The following is an 18934-nucleotide window of genomic DNA, read 5'->3' as shown; positions in this document are numbered from 1 at the left end:
GACCTGCAGTAGAAACATCAGCTGTGTGGCCAGCTGGAGAAGAGCTGAGCAAAGGGAAACCAAACCTGAGTATTAGCATAAACACAAACGTTGAGACTTGATACATTTCCTGCTCTTGGTGCAAAAATTACTTGCATGTGCTTCTAAATGTCACGCGATCTGGTTGCAGTGTCCCATTTCAAGTCGCGTGTGGCATTTCCCTGCTTTATTTCTCCAATGTGCGACTATAAAAGCTCTCATATGCTCGACACACACAAGACATAGCTAAAACTGATGGTATAATTGCAATTTTGGTTGTTTATCAAATGCCAAGGAATTCTGCATTCAATTTTTATTGCAAGAAAAAGTCATACAACACTGTTTTAGAAATATTAAGTTTAATCTGTTTAGGTTCAAATCTTTCCTTTAAAAAGTTCTTACATTTTCCACATTTTGATTGATCTGGAAACATTAGATGCGTTCGAAATAAAGGAAAATAAGTATTTGAACACCCTGGTATTTTGCAAGTTCTCCCACTTAGAAATCATGGAGGGGTCTGGAATTGTCATCATAGGTGCATGTCCACTGCGAGAGACATAATCTAAAAAATATCCAGAAATCACAAAATATGATATTTTAACTATTTATTTGTAGGATGCAGCTGCAAAGAAGTATTTGAACACCTGTCTATAAGCTAGAATTCTGACCCTCCAAGACCTGTTAGTCTGTCTTTAAAAGGTCCACCTCCACTCCATTTGTTATCCTAAATTAGATGCACCTGTTTGAGGTTGTTAGCTGCATAAAGACACCTGTCCACACCATACAATCAGTAAGAATTCAACTACTAACATGGCCAAGACCAAAGAGCTGTCCAAAGACACTAGAGACAAAATTGTACACCTCCACAAGGCTGGAAAGAGCAACAGGGAAATTGCCAAGCAGCTTGGTGAAAAAAAGTCCACTGTTGGAGCAATCATTAGACAATTGAAGAAGCTAAACATGACTGTCAATCTCCCTCGGACTGGGGCTCCATGAAAGATCTCACCTCGTGGGGTCTCAACGATCCTAAGAAAGGTGAGACATCAGCTCAGAACTACACGGGAGGAGCTGGTCAATGACCTGAAAAGAGCTGGGACCACCGTTTCCAAGGTTACTGTTGGTAATACACTAAGACGTCATTGTTTGATATCATGCATGGCACGGAAGGTTTCCCTGCTTAAACCAGCACATGTCCAGGCCCATCTTATGTTTGCCAATGACCATTTGGATGATCCTGAGGAGTCATGGGAGAAAGTCATGTGGTCAGATGAGACCAAAATAGAACTTTTTGGTCATTATTCCACTAAACATGTTTGGAGGAAGAAGAATGAAGCATGGGGGTGGTAGCATCATGCTTTGGGAATTTTTTTCTGCACATGGGACAGGTCGACTGCACTGTATTAAGGAGAGGATGACCGGGGCCATGTATTGTGAGATTTTGCGGAACATCCTCAGTTAGAGCATTGAGGATGAGTCGAGGCTGGGTCTTCCAACATGACAATGACCCGAAGCACACAGCCAGGATAACCAAGGAGTGGCTCTGTAAGAAGCATATCAAGGTTCTGGCGTGGCCCAGCCAGTCTCCAGACCTAAACCCAATAGAGAATCTCAAGCACTGTGTTTCTCAGTGACAGGCCAGAAACCTGACTGATCTAGACAAGATCTGTGTGGAGGAGTGGGCCATAATCCCTCCTGCTTCTTATTGCATTTCTAAATTGACGTTGGTGACAATTTGCAATCTCACTGCTAGATGCCATTAAATACCCATACTGTACCATTAAAACGATGTGAGACTCTTGTGGCTGGATCTTTATACAATTACACCTATTTTTCTCTCAAATCTATCCGTTTTTATTCTATAGTATCAGTTGCTGCTTTCCATTACCCTTCAAATTGCGTAAATAGACATTGGAAAGAAAAAATACAGTAAATTTCTCCAAAACTCCCATTTATCGCAACAAAGTTTTACGCTTGCATGAGGTGGTTCTTCAAGTAATTTGGAAAAGATGTAATACGCAAAACTGCAATAGAAACAATTTACTCCAGATGTATGAAAGTCACATTATCATTATTTGAAGATGACAGGGTATGTCTTTAAACCTTGCAGAAACACGTGTGGTGTATGTGATATTAGTAAACCTACCAACATCCGTTAGGAATCTTTAAGCAGCTCAGATTCTTCTTCAGGTTTAAAATGATGAGGTTTCTCTTTGAATTCATTGTAAACTTTCCTCCTTCACCTTCAGGAGATCTAAAATGAACAGAGAAAATCATTATAATCAATATGACACAGTAAAAAACACTTCTTAAACTATAACAATACCTAATGAATGGTCATGTCTTTAGCATGCAACTTTTTCATTATTCATGTGTGTCTTGACTTAATCTTTACCCATTAAATCAAATTCCCTTTATCTGTCTGTTTATCTGTCATTTTGATGTTGAATTCTTTTACAGTGTAATGAAATGAATGTTTAAGATGTACAAACCTCTCTTTTCAGTCCTTCATCTGCTCTTGACTTTAGCTTTGTCTCCCGTAATGCCACCTCTTTCTCTTTCATCAATATCCAGCATGGACAAATCTAATTTACAGCACATCACATCCATCTCATATCATCCACACACAAACATAATTATAATGCTCACAGATAGAGATAAACAAACAAACATTAATCTCATAAACGACGAAGAGCACAACACTAATGCTCAAACTGCTCCTCGTGAGCTGATCCTCTTCTCATTTCTTGGAGCTATTAATTAAGTGTGATTGTCGCCACCTACTGATGTTTTCCAGTCTGTAGCTAAGTTTACATGGCTCAATGGCATTTAAAAGCCTTCATGTAAACATCTTAATCAGTACAATTCAGGTCAATCAGATGCAAATTTCAATCGTATTGAAAGAGATGGTGTAGTCCGATCCGTGATCACAGATCTGTGATCTTAAATATAAGACATGAACCTGCACTCTATACAGTCTACAGTGTTTACGTGTACTTTCATAACCTTAGGCTACATAAACCAATAAAATAGCATTGTGCATTTGAAAAATTGTGTTTTATTACCTTTATCTGAAAACTTCTTAAAAACAACTTTCTCCAACTCAGCTTTGACTTTTGATAAAGCGCGAATTTGACAAGAGATGCTGTCCGCAGCGTAGCGTTGCTCCTTTGCTTTTTTCGAGTTTAGATTTGGGCTACTGTTTAAACTGTTCCCACCTGTTTTTTCCTACTGCGGGTTAAAGATGAAAAGATTTTGTTTATTAGTTATTGGTATTTGGTCTGTGAATAGTCTTTGGGATGCTTTTGTGCTAGTCTTGAATGTCCATTGAGATGGTTTTTATGCGTGAATCTGATAACTCTGGCTGTGTGCTTGCGCAGACGTTCGGTTCGGCTTACGTAGAATGTACATATAAACGAACATTTTAATCAGATTGCAATGTTTAGGGTACATGTAAACTGTGTTGTCGTAACCTTCAATCTGATTAAATTCAGTCAGAATGACCAAATTTTATGCATGTAAACACAGCCATTTTGTCCCCTCAAAACCTGACCGGAGCATCTTAAGGGCTTGTGCATTGTGTGTAGGTCCTACGGCGTAGCCTACGCGTCGTTTTTTTTATATATATACTTCTGTGTTGTTGTCCGCATCAACGCGCAAACACACATGCAGACCACTGGTAAGCAGTATCCATGTGTCTAACCCACAGTAGCAGTGGAACAGCCGAAGAAGTAGGCGCTTGGCCAGTTAAACCCACCAAAGAAGAAGCAGTTTGTTGTGTATGATTTAAGAAGATTAGCTCTGATGGAGGTAAATGGACAGCGACTTTTGTTGCAGCTTGAGTTTGTCACTCCTCAACTTGACCCATCTTTGTTTTTACCGTTGTTAGCGGCAAACCGTACGAGGACCTGACGGGAGGGGTTCTAGCGTTGAATTGACGCCTCGTTAGAATTTTGCAGAGGTGCACATCAGGCTACGCATAGCCTACAGCAGAGCTATTCAAATCTTACCCTGGAAGGCCGGAGCACTGCAGAGTTTAGCTCCAACCCTGATCAAACACACGTGAGCAACCTAATCAAGGTCTTCATGATCACTAGAAAATTAGGGTTGGAGGTAAACTATCCAGTGCTCCGGCCCTCCAGGGTAAAATTTGAATAGCCCTGGCCTACAGTGTAGCTACAGCGTAGAACCTACACACTACTATAAGCCGGACTTTATCTTTTATAAAATCCCCCAGTCAGCTATATGTTTAAAAAGTCCCATCTGCCACCATGTCCTTTTCTTATGCAAGATCATACAAATTAAATGACTCAATAGTATTTTTTACTGATCATATAAACCAGAAAATAAATATACTTAAATTCTACATAAATGTACACAAAATCAAACAAGGCAATGTCAGATGTTATGAGTTTAGTTAGCACAAAGAATAGGACATTACATTATGTATAAAGATGAGTGGAGAAAAAGACCATAGTCTATTGTAATCAGAAGTCAGTTACTGACAACAGCAGACAAGGTATGTATGAAATGTTTTACAATTAGTCTTCTGACATTTAATGGGCACAAGTGATTAACACACCAGTTTCAGGCCCTCACTACGAATAACAAATAAATATACAAAGTATATATTAATAAATAATTTTTATTTTATTATCTCGCACACCAGAGTTAAGAAACTCGGATGTAGGATATAATTTGTAGCTTTTTCCACACTCATCACATCTTTAAGGCCTTTATCCATTATGAGTTTGCATGTGTGCATCAAGGGAGTTCTTATGAATGAAGCTCCTTCCACACTGATCACAACTATAAGGCCTTTCTCCAGTGTGAATTCGCATGTGTGCATCAAGAGATATCTTATGAATGAAGCTCCTTTCACACAGATCACAACTGTAAGGCCTTTCTCCAGTGTGAATTCGCATGTGTGCATTAAAGGAGTTCTTTTGAGTGAAGCTCCTTCCACACTGATCACATTTGTAAGGCTTTTCTCCAGTGTGAATTCGAATGTGTCCATCAAGGGACTTCTTATGAGTGAATGTCTTCTCACACTGGTCACAACTGTAAGGCCTTTCTCCAGTGTGAATTTTCATGTGTGTGTCACGATTGGACCTTTGAATGAAGGTCTTTCCACACTGGTCACATTTGTAAGGCCTTTCTCCAGTGTGAATTCGCGTGTGTGCATCAAGGGAATGCTTATGAATGAAGCTCCTTCCACAATGATCACAACTGTAAGGCTTTTCTCCAGTGTGAATTCGCATGTGTGCATCAAGGCAGATCTTACGAATGAAGCTCCTTCCACACTGGTCACAACTGTAAGGCTTTTCTCCAGTGTGAATTCGCATGTGTGCATTAAGGGAGTTCTTTTGAGTGAAGCTCCTTCCACAGTGATCACATTTGTAAGGCTTTTCTCCAGTGTGAATTCGCATGTGTCCATCAAGGGACATCTTATGAGTGAATGTCTTTTCACACTGGTCACAACTGTAAGGCCTTTCTCCAGTGTGAATTTTCATGTGTGTGTCACGATTGGACTTTTGAGTGAAGGTCTTTCCACACTGGTCGCATTTGTAAGGCCTTTCTCCAGTGTGAATTCGCATGTGTGCATCAAAGCGTGCCTTATGAGTGAAGGCCTTTCCACACTGATCACAACTGTTAGGCTTTTCTCCAGTGTGAATTAGCATGTGTGCATTAAGGTCGGAATGACTACTGAAGATGTTCCCACACCGAGAGCACGTACAAGAATCTTCATCTGACAAAATCTTCTCAATCTTCAAGCAGCTCAGAAATTCTTCTTCAGGTTTCTCCTCAATTTCATTCAAACTTTCCTCCTTCACCTTTATCCGGTCTGAAATAAACAGAAAAAAATTAATATGATCAATACGACAGAAAAAAACAGAGCTATTATTATAGTTTAGAAGTGCTATGCAAAAGTGAAATGTAAATAATGTGTAAATATTAAGTCAAGACACATACCTGAATAAATCAAATCCCCTTCATCTGTCTGTTCTTCTTCTTCTTCTTCTTCTACTTTGATTTCTTGTTTCAGCTCCATCCCACAGTCCAGCAGATTTATTGATGTCTTCTCTTCTTCTCCATTACAGACAGAAACCAGAAGATCTGTAGATGTTTGATCAGGGAAGCCACAGACAGAGACACCAGATACATCCTGAAAATAACATGAAAAATAGATGCACATAAACTAATCTGAATGTTAAGTTTCTATAGATATCAGAGTGTGTAATAAACATTACAGAACAGAATAATCACATTTGTGTTTCACAGCTGATCGTGCATGATAAAATGATGACTCTATCTCTCATTTCTTGTCAATCAAAACAGAAGACAAAAATAATTAGTATGCAGCGCTAGAGGGTTCAGGGTTGACCTGATATTAAGTTAACCCTGATTTCTGGAATACACCCCAGATTCATTAAAGGGATAGTTCGGCCAAAAAACGATATTAAACCCATGATTTACTCACCCCCAAGCTGTCCGAGTTGCATATGTCCATCGTTTTTCAGACAAACACATTTTCAGATATTTTAGAAAATATTTTAGATCTTTCAGTTGATTAAATGTAATATTACGGGGTCCAGCCATAGTCCACGACCTTCAAGTCCAAAAAAAGTGCGTCCATCCTTCACAAATTAAATCCAAACGGTTTCAGGATGATAAACAAAGGTCTTCTGAGGGTAATCCGTGAGGTGTTGTTGTAGAAATATCCATATTTAAAATTTTATTAACGTAATTAAGTACCTTCCGGTAGCGCCGCCATCTTAGACTCAGGAGAGAGTATTAGCGTAGTGTACGCACTTTTCTTAGTGACGTACGACAAATTCAGAGGGCGGGGGGACAGAGCAGCAGCAGAGAAACCTCTGTACGCTGCGTAAGCTCTCATCCTGAATGCGAATGAGACCAAGATGGCAGCGCTACCGGAAGGTAGTTAATTACGTTAATACAATTTTAAATATGGATATTTCTACAACAACACCGCACGGATTACCCTCAGAAGACCTTTGTTTATCATCCTGGAGCCGTTTGGATTTAATTTGTGAAGGATGGACGCACTTTTTTGGACTTGAAGGTCGTGGACTATGGCTGGACCCCGTAATATTACATTTAATCAACAGAAAGATCTAAAATATTTTCTAAAATATCCGAAAATGTGTTTGTCTGAAAAACGATGGACATATGCAACTCGGACAGCTTGGGGGTGAGTAAATCATGGGTTTAATATCGTTTTTGGCCGAACTATCCCTTTAAAAGCAAACAAGCAAGAGTAGAAGTGAAACGCTGAAAAGAATGGATGGTATACAGAATACACAAAAAATAATTTGTTAAAATAACAGAATTTATGTTTTTAGTTTTACTTATTTGTTTAACATTGCTCATACTGTGCCACTAACATTTAGATATCAAAAATAATTGTAATAAAGTGTAACTGATGCGGAAAATGCGGTAAACAAGATGCATGTTGTGTTGTAAAACAACTTGCATATGAAGTGATTTATTTAGCTTTCTTAACTTCTTACCTGAGTTTTCAACATCTCAGTCAGTAGCTCCCCTCAAAAATTGTGTCACTCCTGAAAACAGAGAATAACCTTTTCTCTATATTTGTTTACAATAAAAGGTGTTTTACTTACTGGTCCTACCTAGACTAAAATAAATGCAAGAGCTGTCCAAACTGAAAACCACTTGCACTGACATATCTTAAGAAGACACGAAACCATTTCTATGTAGGTATGTGAGTAAAATTGTGAACATGGTTAAATGCTCAAATTTGTTGTTCAAATAGAAAGAGCTTTAAAAAAAATCCTTTAAAATGACACCAATACCATGTCTATGGGTTCAAGAATAACAAAATACTGGCCATTTGAAACTCATCACATTATTTTGTCACATTGTTTGATCTTTTGCGGTTGGTTAAACTCCCGTGCGCGTCGTTCAAATTAATTGAAATTTCGTTTATTTGAAGTTTAGCAATTAAACTAATGGTATATTACAATTTAAAGAATGTTTTACTTCACACATCGCCTGATGAAATCCAAAATTGCGTCAGGGGAACAGCGGAGATGCTCGCGTACCTATTCTATGTAGTAGGCCTAAATATTCAACAGAATCGTTACGTGTCGTTTGAGGGAAGTGTTAAAAACATTTATCTGTATTACTTGTGTGACACGAGGGACTAAACTTACCTGAAAACGGTAAAGGAAAACCGTGAGAGTGTAAACAGAATGGTCAGTTCTTCTTCTTCTTCTTCTTTTATAGGTTTACTGGCGGCGTGGCCGGGTGCATATCGCCACCTGCTGTACTGGAGTGTGACAATGATAATCTGCATGATACTGGTTATTGTTTTTTAAGAACCTTATTATTTCTATTATTAACATTCCCGGTTTTGTCCCTTCATTTAAAATATTACCCATTGTGATTTCTGTAATGCCCATGTGTTGTACTTCTCTAATATATGATATTATTTCCATGCTGATACCGCACACGTGTCATTAAAACATATTCCACTGTCTCCATTTCCTGACACACATCACAAAGACCTGCATTGTGTTTACCTATAATGTAATTATTTGCATTGAGCATCTGTCATTTTTTTAATTTTTATGAAGTAAAAATTGTATATTCCTTCCTACTTAGATTATGATTTTTTTTGCTTTAATTTACTTTGTATGTAACATTATTCCTTTTATGCATGAGTCCCAAGAAACTTCCACTTATCATTATTTGTATTGTGAGGTCTATTTGTGGTTAACTAAAAGAACAAGGCGTTAATGGTGATATTGTGAAAGTTGGTCCATATACTTTCATTTATTCAGGTCCATTTCTTTTGCCCATGTATTATCTTTCCATGCAAAACCTGATTCCTTTATCTGTCTAGTTTCCCAACTTTCTTCTAGAATTTTTCTCGCTAAATTATCTAGATTATTATGACCCATTAAATTAATTTAATAAGCAATTGATCATTTTGATGCCTTAAATGTAAAGGCATTTCAGACAACTCCACTTGCATGGTGTCACTTTGATGCTACGTGTCACTTGTAATGTGAATGGGTCATAAGTCAAAGTACCAAACCAAATGAAATACTGATCACTATAAGACTTTAAACAACCGAATAGAACAACATGCTGCCCTTCAGTCTGAGCTTTGTCTCCAGTAACGCCACCTTTTTTCAGCTGAGAGATTTCTGTGAAAGCTTAATATCCAGCATGGACGGATCAGTTCCTACTGATTTAGAGGTAAATTTCCATATAATAAGGAGGATGATAAATCCATATATTTTACAAAATCTGTAATAATTAAATTATTCTATAACTGGAATGTATTATATGAATGTATTGTAAAATGTTATTTTTAATAAAATACTTTAATGGGGACATTTCATGAGACTTTTTAAAGATGTAAAATAAATCTTTGGTGTCCCCAGAGTGTGTATGTGAAGTTCTAGCTCAAAATACCATAAAGATCATTTATTATAGCATGTTTAAATTGCACACTTTGTAGGTGTGAGCAAAAACTTGCTAATTTTGGGTGTGTCCTTTTAAATGCAAATGAGCTGCTCACTGCACTAAATGGCAGGGCCATGGTTGGATAGTGCAGATTAAGGGGCGGTATTATTATAATAAGATCCCCTTCTGACATCACAAGAGGAGCCATATTTCAATGATCTGGGTTACTGGGTTGATCTTTTTTCACATCTTCTAGGTTAATAGAAGAACTGGGGACCCAATTATAGCACTGAACATGGAAAAAGTGAGATTTTCATGATATGTCTCCTTTAAAAGGACAATGACTGCAAAAACATCAGTAGGCAGTGACATGTTCACTCCACACTGGAGGAAAAGAAACAAGGCCAACTCACCAGGAGCAGATCTGGATAGGGAAGAATTAAAGTCACAAGTAGATAAACAAAGCATGACACTTAAATTTTTATTAAGTAAAGCATTTGGGAGAATTGTTGCAAAACAATGGGTTAAGAATTGAACAGGATTTTTCCCCTTTGATGTCATTCTAATACCCACACTCCAGTCTAGTAGGTGGCGGTAATGCACATTTGAGATGAGTTGCCAGCCGCCATTAAACCTGAAAGAAGAAGCTGCGCCGTGTTGTGTTTTGTGCTCTTCATCATTTATGTGAATGTTTGTGTTTGTGCTCTTCATCATTTATGTGAATGTTTGTGTTTGTTATCTCTCCATAGTAAGCGACGTTTTATTACTGTTACTTGTTATTACGATTTAAATCTTGAGATTATATAAATATTTTCAGACTGAGTTACTTTTGTAGTCATGAAAGCTTTGTTTCTTGATTTCCCTTACGAAAATAAACTGTGGTCTTTTTTGTGGTAAAAGTGCCTAACCATGTTTTTGGTGTATTGAATAGCCTACTACTATTAGCAAAACCTTGGTTTTACTACAGGAAATTTACTACAGTAATTTTCGTAATGGTGGTTAACAAAGCAGCTGTTTTTATAATCCTGTTGAAATGATGTCTGTGTTATTCAGTAGTAAACTGATCTGTCCATGCTGGATATTGATGATTTTATCACTGAAATCTCTCATCTGAAGAAAGAGGTGGCGTTACTGGAGACAAAGCTGAGGAGATGAATGACTGAACAGAAAGGTTTGTGCAGTTTCAACAATCATTTCATAATTTACACTGTAAACAAATCAACTATAAAATGTTTTCCCAACAAAGGTAATGAAGTAACTTGAACATAAAAATATTGGGAAAATCATATTTATTATTTCTGTTTATACTTACCTAAAATAGATAATCTATTTAATATAGGAAATATTATAAACGTTAGGGTTAGGACAGTGCTTCTCAATTATTTTCTGTCATGCCCCCCCGAGGACGAAGTAAACATTTCGTGCCCCCCAAACTCTCCGCCGCGACTGTAAATAGTATAATTTATCTATAGAAATAACATCTTCAAAACATTGTATCCTTATTAACATTAAAGAAAACACAAAAAAGAAATATCGATCAACTTAGAACAAATAATAACTTTATTAACATTGTTTTTAGTCTGTAACAGAAAAGACTTAAAATGCATCAATTTGCCTGAAATAAAAAAAAAAATCAACCCTTATTTAAAGTATATTTTTTGACCATTTGATACTGAAAAATTTAATTAAATATAATCAATAAATAATAATAAAAAACTCAAGCGGCTTATCAGCGTGATTGGGGTGTAATGTCTTTAAGTGACGGTGCAAAAAAATCCCTTCCTGAAAAAGTATTTTTCCCGGGGGCTCGTGCGCCCCCCCTGGTGTCGCTTCGAGCCCCCACTGGGGGTCCCGCCCCACTCTTTGAGAAGCACTGCGTTAGGGTAACGTTAAAGCGTTTGTGTGCTATTAGTTGTTCTTGAATTCTTTCATACATTTAGAAGAAATTCAAGTACAAAGGTTTTTCTTGAATCTTGATTTGTTCATGAAAACATCCGTACGCATATGTTATGCACACATTTGTGCATAAGACAGGGCTCCAGACTAACTTTTTTCACTAGGAGCACAGTGGCCTCCAACTGAAAATTTTAGGGGCGCAACCAGAAAATGTAGGGGCACACACTGTTGTTAAATCAACATGCTATCCAAATATTCACTTTCCACTGTATTACTAATAAACACTTTAATGATAGATACAGAAAGTACAATGTGCTGTTTTCAAATTCCGTGTCACATCACAAAAAAAGGTCAAATTTACTGGTCGCACATGTGCAACTGGATGTAAAATTCAGTGGCACACTCTCAAATTTTAGTGGCAAAATGCCCCCATTTGGTGGCAGTCTGGAGCCCTGTAAGACCCATTGTTTTTGGTGTTTCCTGGTTTATTCATGCTGATGTAATGATGTCTGTTTGTTTACTATTGAGTTGTTTTTTACTGAATGATGTTTGTTGATTGGCAATATGACTAGTCAGTGTTTTAGTTGTCTGATGGAGACCTGTTAGGCAAAATGCTCGTTTATTGTGTCTACAATGTGTTTAAACAACCAACTAATAATGTTAGAAATCCACTCACTCTTTTTATTATTCCCATAAATCAGAAGATTTGTCTTCAAACAAACTGATTCAGATTCTCTTCTACATTGACGTTAATATAGGGAGGAGCCCACAACTGGAGACGATCTGCCTTATTATCACAGACACAGCCCTGAGTAAGAGTCCATTTTTGTATGTTAGCTGTTGCAGCTGGAGTCTTACGATGTCTGCGCTGAAGAGGAATTACAAATGTTTTGTTTTGGGATGTACCAATGAACATCAGAGTCTCTATAGACTCCCACAATCTGAATCACAGAGGACATCGTGGTTAGATTTCATTTTTTATGGAAATGTCCCAAAGAAAGTACCTAGATTGTTACACGTTTGCGCCAATCATTTTACACCAGACTGCTTCAAAAACGAGAGACAGTTCAACGCTGGATTATCAACCAGCTTGATTCTGAATAATGAGTCAATACCAACGCTTCGTTCTCAAACCGTAAAATCAGAACAAGTAAGTATTACACTTTATATGTTGTAAATCTTTCCAGATTCCCTTTCTGACTCATCGTGTCCCTAAAGTTGTATTTGACTCCAATCAATTCAACACTATAGTTTTTGATCTTGTCATTGGCTCAGACCATTTAGATTATAGTTGTTTTTATATAAAAATAGTAAGTAAATTTCATAAACCACTCATGTTTAAGATAAAAGGTGTACCTCCATTCTCTCCTACACTTTTATGTCTTATCCAGATTACTGTTAAAGTCAAAAAATAAACTACACTTCTTTGTATCCCTGCAAAAGGGCCCACATCATCCCGCTTAACTAGAGCAAACTGAATGCTTACTATACTTACTCTGTCTTTTTCTCTTTTAGCAAGCTTTTCTCTAAACAATTATTTCATTTTCTTGATACCACTCATTTTCTTGCCTTCAAGAATGAATCAGTTTATCATTGTTTTTAATTAAGTAGAAGTAGAGCTTCATCTTTTCAGCTCTGAGTCCATCCAACATCAATATGCATCAGCACAGAGTACTGATCCACTCTTTCAACTGTGTTGATGTGATTGTTTAACGTGTTTGTGATGTTTGTGTGTCAAAAAATATCTGTTGGTGCACTTTGTACAAATGAAAGTGTTTGTGGCAGACTTTGGTGATCGGTTGATGGATGAAATGTTCCTAAACTGGCATAGTTATAATTGATCCTGTTGTAATTGACAGTAAATGAGAAACTGAGAGTTAAAGGGTACATTCAGTTTGTGGATGAAGATGTTTGTGATGGTATTATTTTTATTTGGATTTTAACCTTTTGTTTGCTTGACATTTCACTATTAAGTAGTGCACGAAAACTGTATAAAAAATCGTCATCATTTTGTCCTTCAGATTATTTTAAATAGTTTTAGTTTATCCATTTTTCATGTTATTTTCAGGATGTATCTGGTGTCTCTGTCTGTGGCATCACTGATCAAACATCTACAGAGCTTCTGGTTTCTGTCTGTAATGGAAAAGAAGAGAAGATATCAGTAAATCTGCTGGACTGTGGGATAAAGCTGAAACAAGAAATCACAGAAGAAGAAGAACAGACAGATGAAGGGGATCGGATACAGTCAGGTAAGCGTCTTGTCTTAATATTTACCTATTTAGTGTTGTCACAGTAACACATACGCAACCCCGGCAAGGATGTCGGTTAGTAGACACGTCCCTTACTGCTGATTGGCTACAAGTGTGTTTTGGTAGTCGCCCCGTTTCCCTTTTCCAAAGGGTTTTTCAAACATTGTGCACTCCGCCTTTAAATTGTCAGTAGATCCAGTGTAGAGATGAACAGTTTGCTGTCATGGATATCCTGTTTTTTCTAGTATTAAGAATAACAGAAACAGAAATTTCAGTTTAGTTAGAAGAAAATATTTATATTGATGATTGTAATTTGATTATTTCATGTGGTTATTATTTGTGCTTTGTCCCAATATTCTATGTTAAAAATAATTTCTTTTTTATTTGAGGTCCTTACATTCATTTGGGCTACCAAAAACTAGTGAGAGGACAATATATTACAAAGGCTGATAGCCTATATAAAAAAATTCGGCCAGTACATTTCTCTATTACTTAAAGGAATAGTATGTAAGAAATTTATATCAATTAATCATAAAATGGCCCTGATATGTCACTAGACATTAAGAAATCATTTTCTTTTCAAATACTTATATCACTAGCTACGTTTCCATCCACTTGTCAATCGAATTATCTGAAGTTCGGTAAAAAAAAACTTATGCGAATAAAGCTGGTGAAAGTGTGTTTCCATCCAACGGCTTTAAAGCGGATAAAAACCTGTACGTAATGACGTCACATGCTGGTTTGCGATCAAATTGGTATATCGAATTGATTTGAGACATTTGAAGGTGTTTCCATTCATTTTCGCACTGAATCGCACAATATTCAAGCAAACATTTGCGAACAAAGTTTTGCTAGACAAAATGGATTGTGCCATTTCACAAGTTATAAGTGCTTATGTGCCAGCTGAACTGATAGCGACATATCAAGCTATAATAATAAGAAAATGACGTTAACATCAAATTGCTATGATGATGCAGATGCATGTAAATGCCCGACGACAACGGAGGAATTAACGTGAAATGATAGTCCGGATCAATGCTTAACGTAAATGAGAACGAAAAAATATCTTGCATGAGCTGTTAATATTGGAAGCCAGTGAAGCTACGAGGGTTCTTTGGCCATCTCATCAAGGTCGAATTTGCTTTTATTTTCCCTCCGGCACCGTTGCGAGAGAACTCTCTTTTTTTAAACACGTACCGCTGTTTGAGCGCCTTCCATTTACTCCGGAGGATGTCCAACGTTAACATTATTTATTCATGACTAACTGGGCTACACGTCACTTGGAAGTTGAAACAAAGAAAAAAAATCTGTAACATTTCGTTCTAAATAGGCATATGCAATACATTATAAATAGGTCAACATGCCAATAAAAACAATTATTTCTTAACAAATTAAATTAAGATAATACATTCTGGATAAGATTTTTGGGAATAACGCAATAAAGATAAAGGTTCTGTGGGATTTGCTGCGGCACTTTCTTTACATTAATGCCAACATTAGTCTATATCCTCTGTCTAAATTATGTATTTAAGACTTAGTAATATTTAGTTATACATTAAAAAACCTACTCACCAAGATTAGGCTACATTTTTGTTGAGGAAATTATTAAATCCACTGTAAATGGCTTCAGCGTGGTCCTGCGCTTACTGATAGTGCATCCAGCAGCATTGAACTTGACAGCTCATTTACCGTGCAAAGGCGGAGCACGAGCCTGTGTAAAATGTTAGAAATGAAGCCCGAATCCGACCGAACCGTCTTCTTTGTTTTGTGTGTGGGTTGCAACCATAAAAGGACCTAAACCTTAATCGCAAATCATTATTTATTCGGCAAATAACGTTTCCATCAGCGTTTATCACATAAGCCATATATCGATCAAGATAAAATCCGAACGTATTTCTTTTGAGTCGATATTCATGAAATTCAGACGAATTTTACTGTTTTCATAAGGCATTTTTCATTCGATATCACTTAATGCGGATAAAAACATGTGGATGGAAACATGGCTACTGACAACAGTGGTCCGGCCAGGATATTGTCATTAAAAAAGTAGAGGTGCAGCCCTCAACTGATGTTTATGTTGTCATGTTGTGTATTGGCCACCAGTTGTGTGATTGCAGTACCAGTTTTAGCCACAATCCTACATACTGTTCCTTTAATGTTTGTAATGAAAAGACACTCTGGGTCACTTAATGTAAAGACAACACAGTTATTCAAACAGTACTGTGAGATGTCAGATCTACATTGATTATGTCTTGTTAGTATGTTTTAAGTACTTTAAAGGGGTATATTTATAAATGTTATGCATAACAAATGTATTTTTACTTTCACCAATTTTCTTTTCGTCTCTTATTTACTGTAATAACATTTGTGTTATATCGACCTCATATTGGCCAATTGGCCAGTTTCTTAATATTCAGCTTCAGCTTTTAAAATCAGCTTTCTTGATATTAGTGTCGGCCATAAAAAACCCATATCGGTCGACCACTACCAAAAACTGAAGAGTGCTTTCCGAAGGGCTACCAGGGATTTTAAAATGTTGTGAGCCCTGCACTCGCGCCAGATTACATATTTCAGTATAAAATAAACATACATGGTAATTCTCTGTAAATGTAAGCTTGAATTTTTAACTCAGCTTAGTTAATCAGCAAAAATCATTATATGTTACTGGGTTTAATGTCATTGTTTTAAATTTACACCTCATTTTGAAACATTTTTACTGTCATGTTATCGTAATAATTTTTTTTCTGTTCATTGTAGACCTGAATGTGAAGTTGGAAAGTTTTCAATCAAATAACATGGAGGAGAAACCTCATCGTTTTATACCTGGAGAAGAATCTCTGAGCTGCTTGAAAACTGAGAATTTGTCAGACAACGATTTTTGTACATGCTCTAGGTGTGGAAAAATATTCAATAGTCAGTCCGACCTTAAAGCGCACATGCAAAATCACACTAAAGAAAGACCTTACAGTTGTGACCAATGTGGAAAAACCTTCACTCAAAAGCCAAACTTAAATATGCACAAGAAAATTCACACTGGAGAAAGACCTTACAGTTGTGACCAGTGTGGAAAGACGTTCACTCAAAAGGGAAACTTAAATATGCATAAGAAAATTCACACTGGAGAAAGGCCTTACAGATGTGACCAGTGTGAACAGACCTTCTATTATAAGCACAAATTAATTGCGCACAAGAGAATTCACACAGGAGAAAAGCCTTACAGTTGTGACCTGTGTGAAAAGAGCTTCGCTTTTAAGTTTAACCTTGATGTGCACAGGAGAACTCACACAGGAGAAAAGCCTTACAGTTGTGACCTGTGTGGACAATCTTTCAATTATAAGTTCTACCTTGCTGTGCACAGGAGAATTCACACTGGAGAAAAGCCTTACAGTTGTGACCAGTGTAAAAAGAGCTTCGCTTTTAGTTGCCACCTTTCTGTGCACAAGAAAGTTCATAATAGAGAAAAGCTTTACAGCTGTGACCAGTGTGGACAGACCTTCGGCTTCAAGTCTCACCTTACTGAGCACAGGATAATTCACACTAGAGAAAAGCCTTACAGTTGTGACCAGTGTGGACAGACCTTCATTCGTAGGTTTAGGCTTGATATGCACAAAGAAACTCACATTGGAGAAAAGCACTACAGTTGTGACCAGTGTGGAGAGACCTTCATTCGTAGGTTTAGGCTTGATGCGCACAAAAGAATTCACGCTGAAGAAAAGCCTTAGAGTGTGAAAAGAGCTTCATTTAAAAGTCCAGCCTTAAAGGAATAGTCTATCCTTTTTCCATATTAAACTATGTTATTACTTTAACTAAGAAGAGTTGATACATACCTCTATCATCTTAGTGCGTGCGCGTAAGCGCTGTGGCGCGCGGCGACACTTTGATGGCATTTGGCTTGGCCCCATTCATTCAATGGTACGAAACAGAGATGAAGTTGGGGTGACCAAACACATCAATGTTTTTCCTATTTAGGACGAGTAGTTATACGAGCAAGTATGGTGGCACAAAATAAAACGTAGTGCTTTTCTAAGCGTATTTAAAAGAGGAACTATATTTTATGGTGGAAGTAAAAAAAGGGGAGCGGATTTTTCAGTCGTGACACTTTATTGCGCCGAGTCAAAGTACTCCCGAAAGTGCTATTCCGCCATACGTTATAGTTACCCTTTTTAACCCGCTTAGAAGGGCGCCGGTTTTTGTTTTGTGCCACCGTACTTGGTTGTGTGACTGCTCGTTTTGAATTGGGAAGGCGTTGATGTGTTCGGTCATTTCTGACTTCATCTCTGTTTGGTTCCGTTGGATGAACTGGGCTGGGCTGGGTGCTATCAAAGTGCCGCCACGCACCACAGCGATTAAGTGCACCCACTAAGATAGGGCGTCATACATTTGTATTCTCATTCTCTCAAAGCAAACTGTATATGAAATGCTACATCCACAAAGAATCTGAAACTGATCTTATTTGTTTTCTATTGAAATATCTCATTGCAAGTGGTTACAATGGTCTCACTCTTATAACAACAGAATTCAATGTTAAAGTGTTAGCAAACTCAATCAATGTTGATAGACACCTCCCATAAACCAATCACCCGCTGTATGCAAATTAAGGACAGCCCTTAGTTTTATAACAACCAATCAGTACCAAATTCCTATATGCTTTGTTCTCTGGTTATTTAAGATGATGTGTAGAAGATTCAGAAAGGATTTTCTATATCTAGAAATGCACCCCCATGATGCTGTCCTGGCATAGCATCATGTATTTTTATTTTATGTTGAGGAATCTGTAACCAGATCTTCATCTCATTACCAGGTATGCAATGGTTTTTCGTTTGATTTTCGTATTTGAATTGGAATGTAAATTGGCTTCTGAATTATGTTTTTCCTACCTGGTTAATAAATTGTTACGTTTGCATTCATTTTAATTTGCTCTGTATTATTATTGACTCTTCTAAGTTGCTATAAAGTATTACGATATCCTTTGTCACCATAAATCTACGACCGGGGTATAAATGCATGCTAATCGTCGATACCGATGAACTAAGATGTTCAGCCATTACTTTACTATATGTGGGCTATCAGATGATAAGTCAGAACCTCTGATCAGTATCTCTACTATAATTATAGTTTTGAGTTCTGTATTAAGTTGTATTTAGTTGGCTGGGGTTGCGTAAGTATTTTATAATAATAATGAAGGGCACGCCAGCATGGGGCAGTTGCTTCAACCATTTCCTCTGGTTACACTGATATACTAATTATTTAACCCTAACTAAGTTGTGTAAAATTGTGATGATTATACGAGGGCTATATAAGTCAGAAACTCTGGTATG

The 18934-nt window shown here is 37.2% G+C and overlaps 3 protein-coding genes across 3 annotated transcripts in view; 2 read left to right on the top strand and 1 right to left on the bottom strand.

The window, feature by feature from the left end:
* Positions 1-4321: 4321 nt before the first annotated feature.
* On the bottom strand, positions 4322-8312 carry LOC129443843 (uncharacterized). The gene is made up of 4 exons (XM_055204089.2): positions 8211-8312; positions 7548-7598; positions 5989-6181; positions 4322-5860 (listed from the first exon to the last, which is right to left on the bottom strand). The coding sequence occupies exons 2-4, from the start codon at positions 7560-7562 to the stop codon at positions 4752-4754; spliced, it is 1317 nt and encodes a 438-aa protein (XP_055060064.2). The 5' UTR covers positions 7563-7598; positions 8211-8312; the 3' UTR covers positions 4322-4751.
* Positions 8313-10187: 1875 nt separating this feature from the next.
* The window catches only part of LOC141363563 (uncharacterized), a 50651-nt gene continuing 41904 nt past the window's right edge, over positions 10188-18934 (top strand). The window contains exon 1 of the mRNA XM_073866442.1: positions 10188-10219. The gene's annotated coding sequence lies outside the window, so the exon portion shown is untranslated. The remainder of the gene's footprint in view (positions 10220-18934) is intronic.
* LOC129445228 (uncharacterized) overlaps positions 10528-18934 on the top strand; it is a 35202-nt gene continuing 26795 nt past the window's right edge. Inside the window, 4 exon segments of the mRNA XM_073860063.1 lie at positions 10528-10642; positions 12069-12517; positions 13436-13616; positions 16374-17335. Coding sequence (XP_073716164.1) covers positions 10627-10642; positions 12069-12517; positions 13436-13616; positions 16374-17335 — 1608 coding nt within the window. The 5' untranslated portion in view covers positions 10528-10626.

The sequence above is a fragment of the Misgurnus anguillicaudatus genome, chromosome 3, assembly GCF_027580225.2.
Source record: "Misgurnus anguillicaudatus chromosome 3, ASM2758022v2, whole genome shotgun sequence".
NCBI classification, from domain to species: Eukaryota; Metazoa; Chordata; class Actinopteri; order Cypriniformes; family Cobitidae; genus Misgurnus; species Misgurnus anguillicaudatus.
The sequence above is the reverse complement of the archived record's forward strand: the minus strand, read 5'-3'. Positions and strand labels throughout refer to the sequence as shown.

Excerpts from the sequence above, each read along its gene's own strand:
- LOC129443843 (XM_055204089.2), bottom strand. Across the intron at positions 5,861-5,988 it reads AGGGGATTTGATTTATTCAG|ACCGGATAAAGGTGAAGGAG; the intron begins GTATGTGTCTTG and ends TGTTTATTTCAG.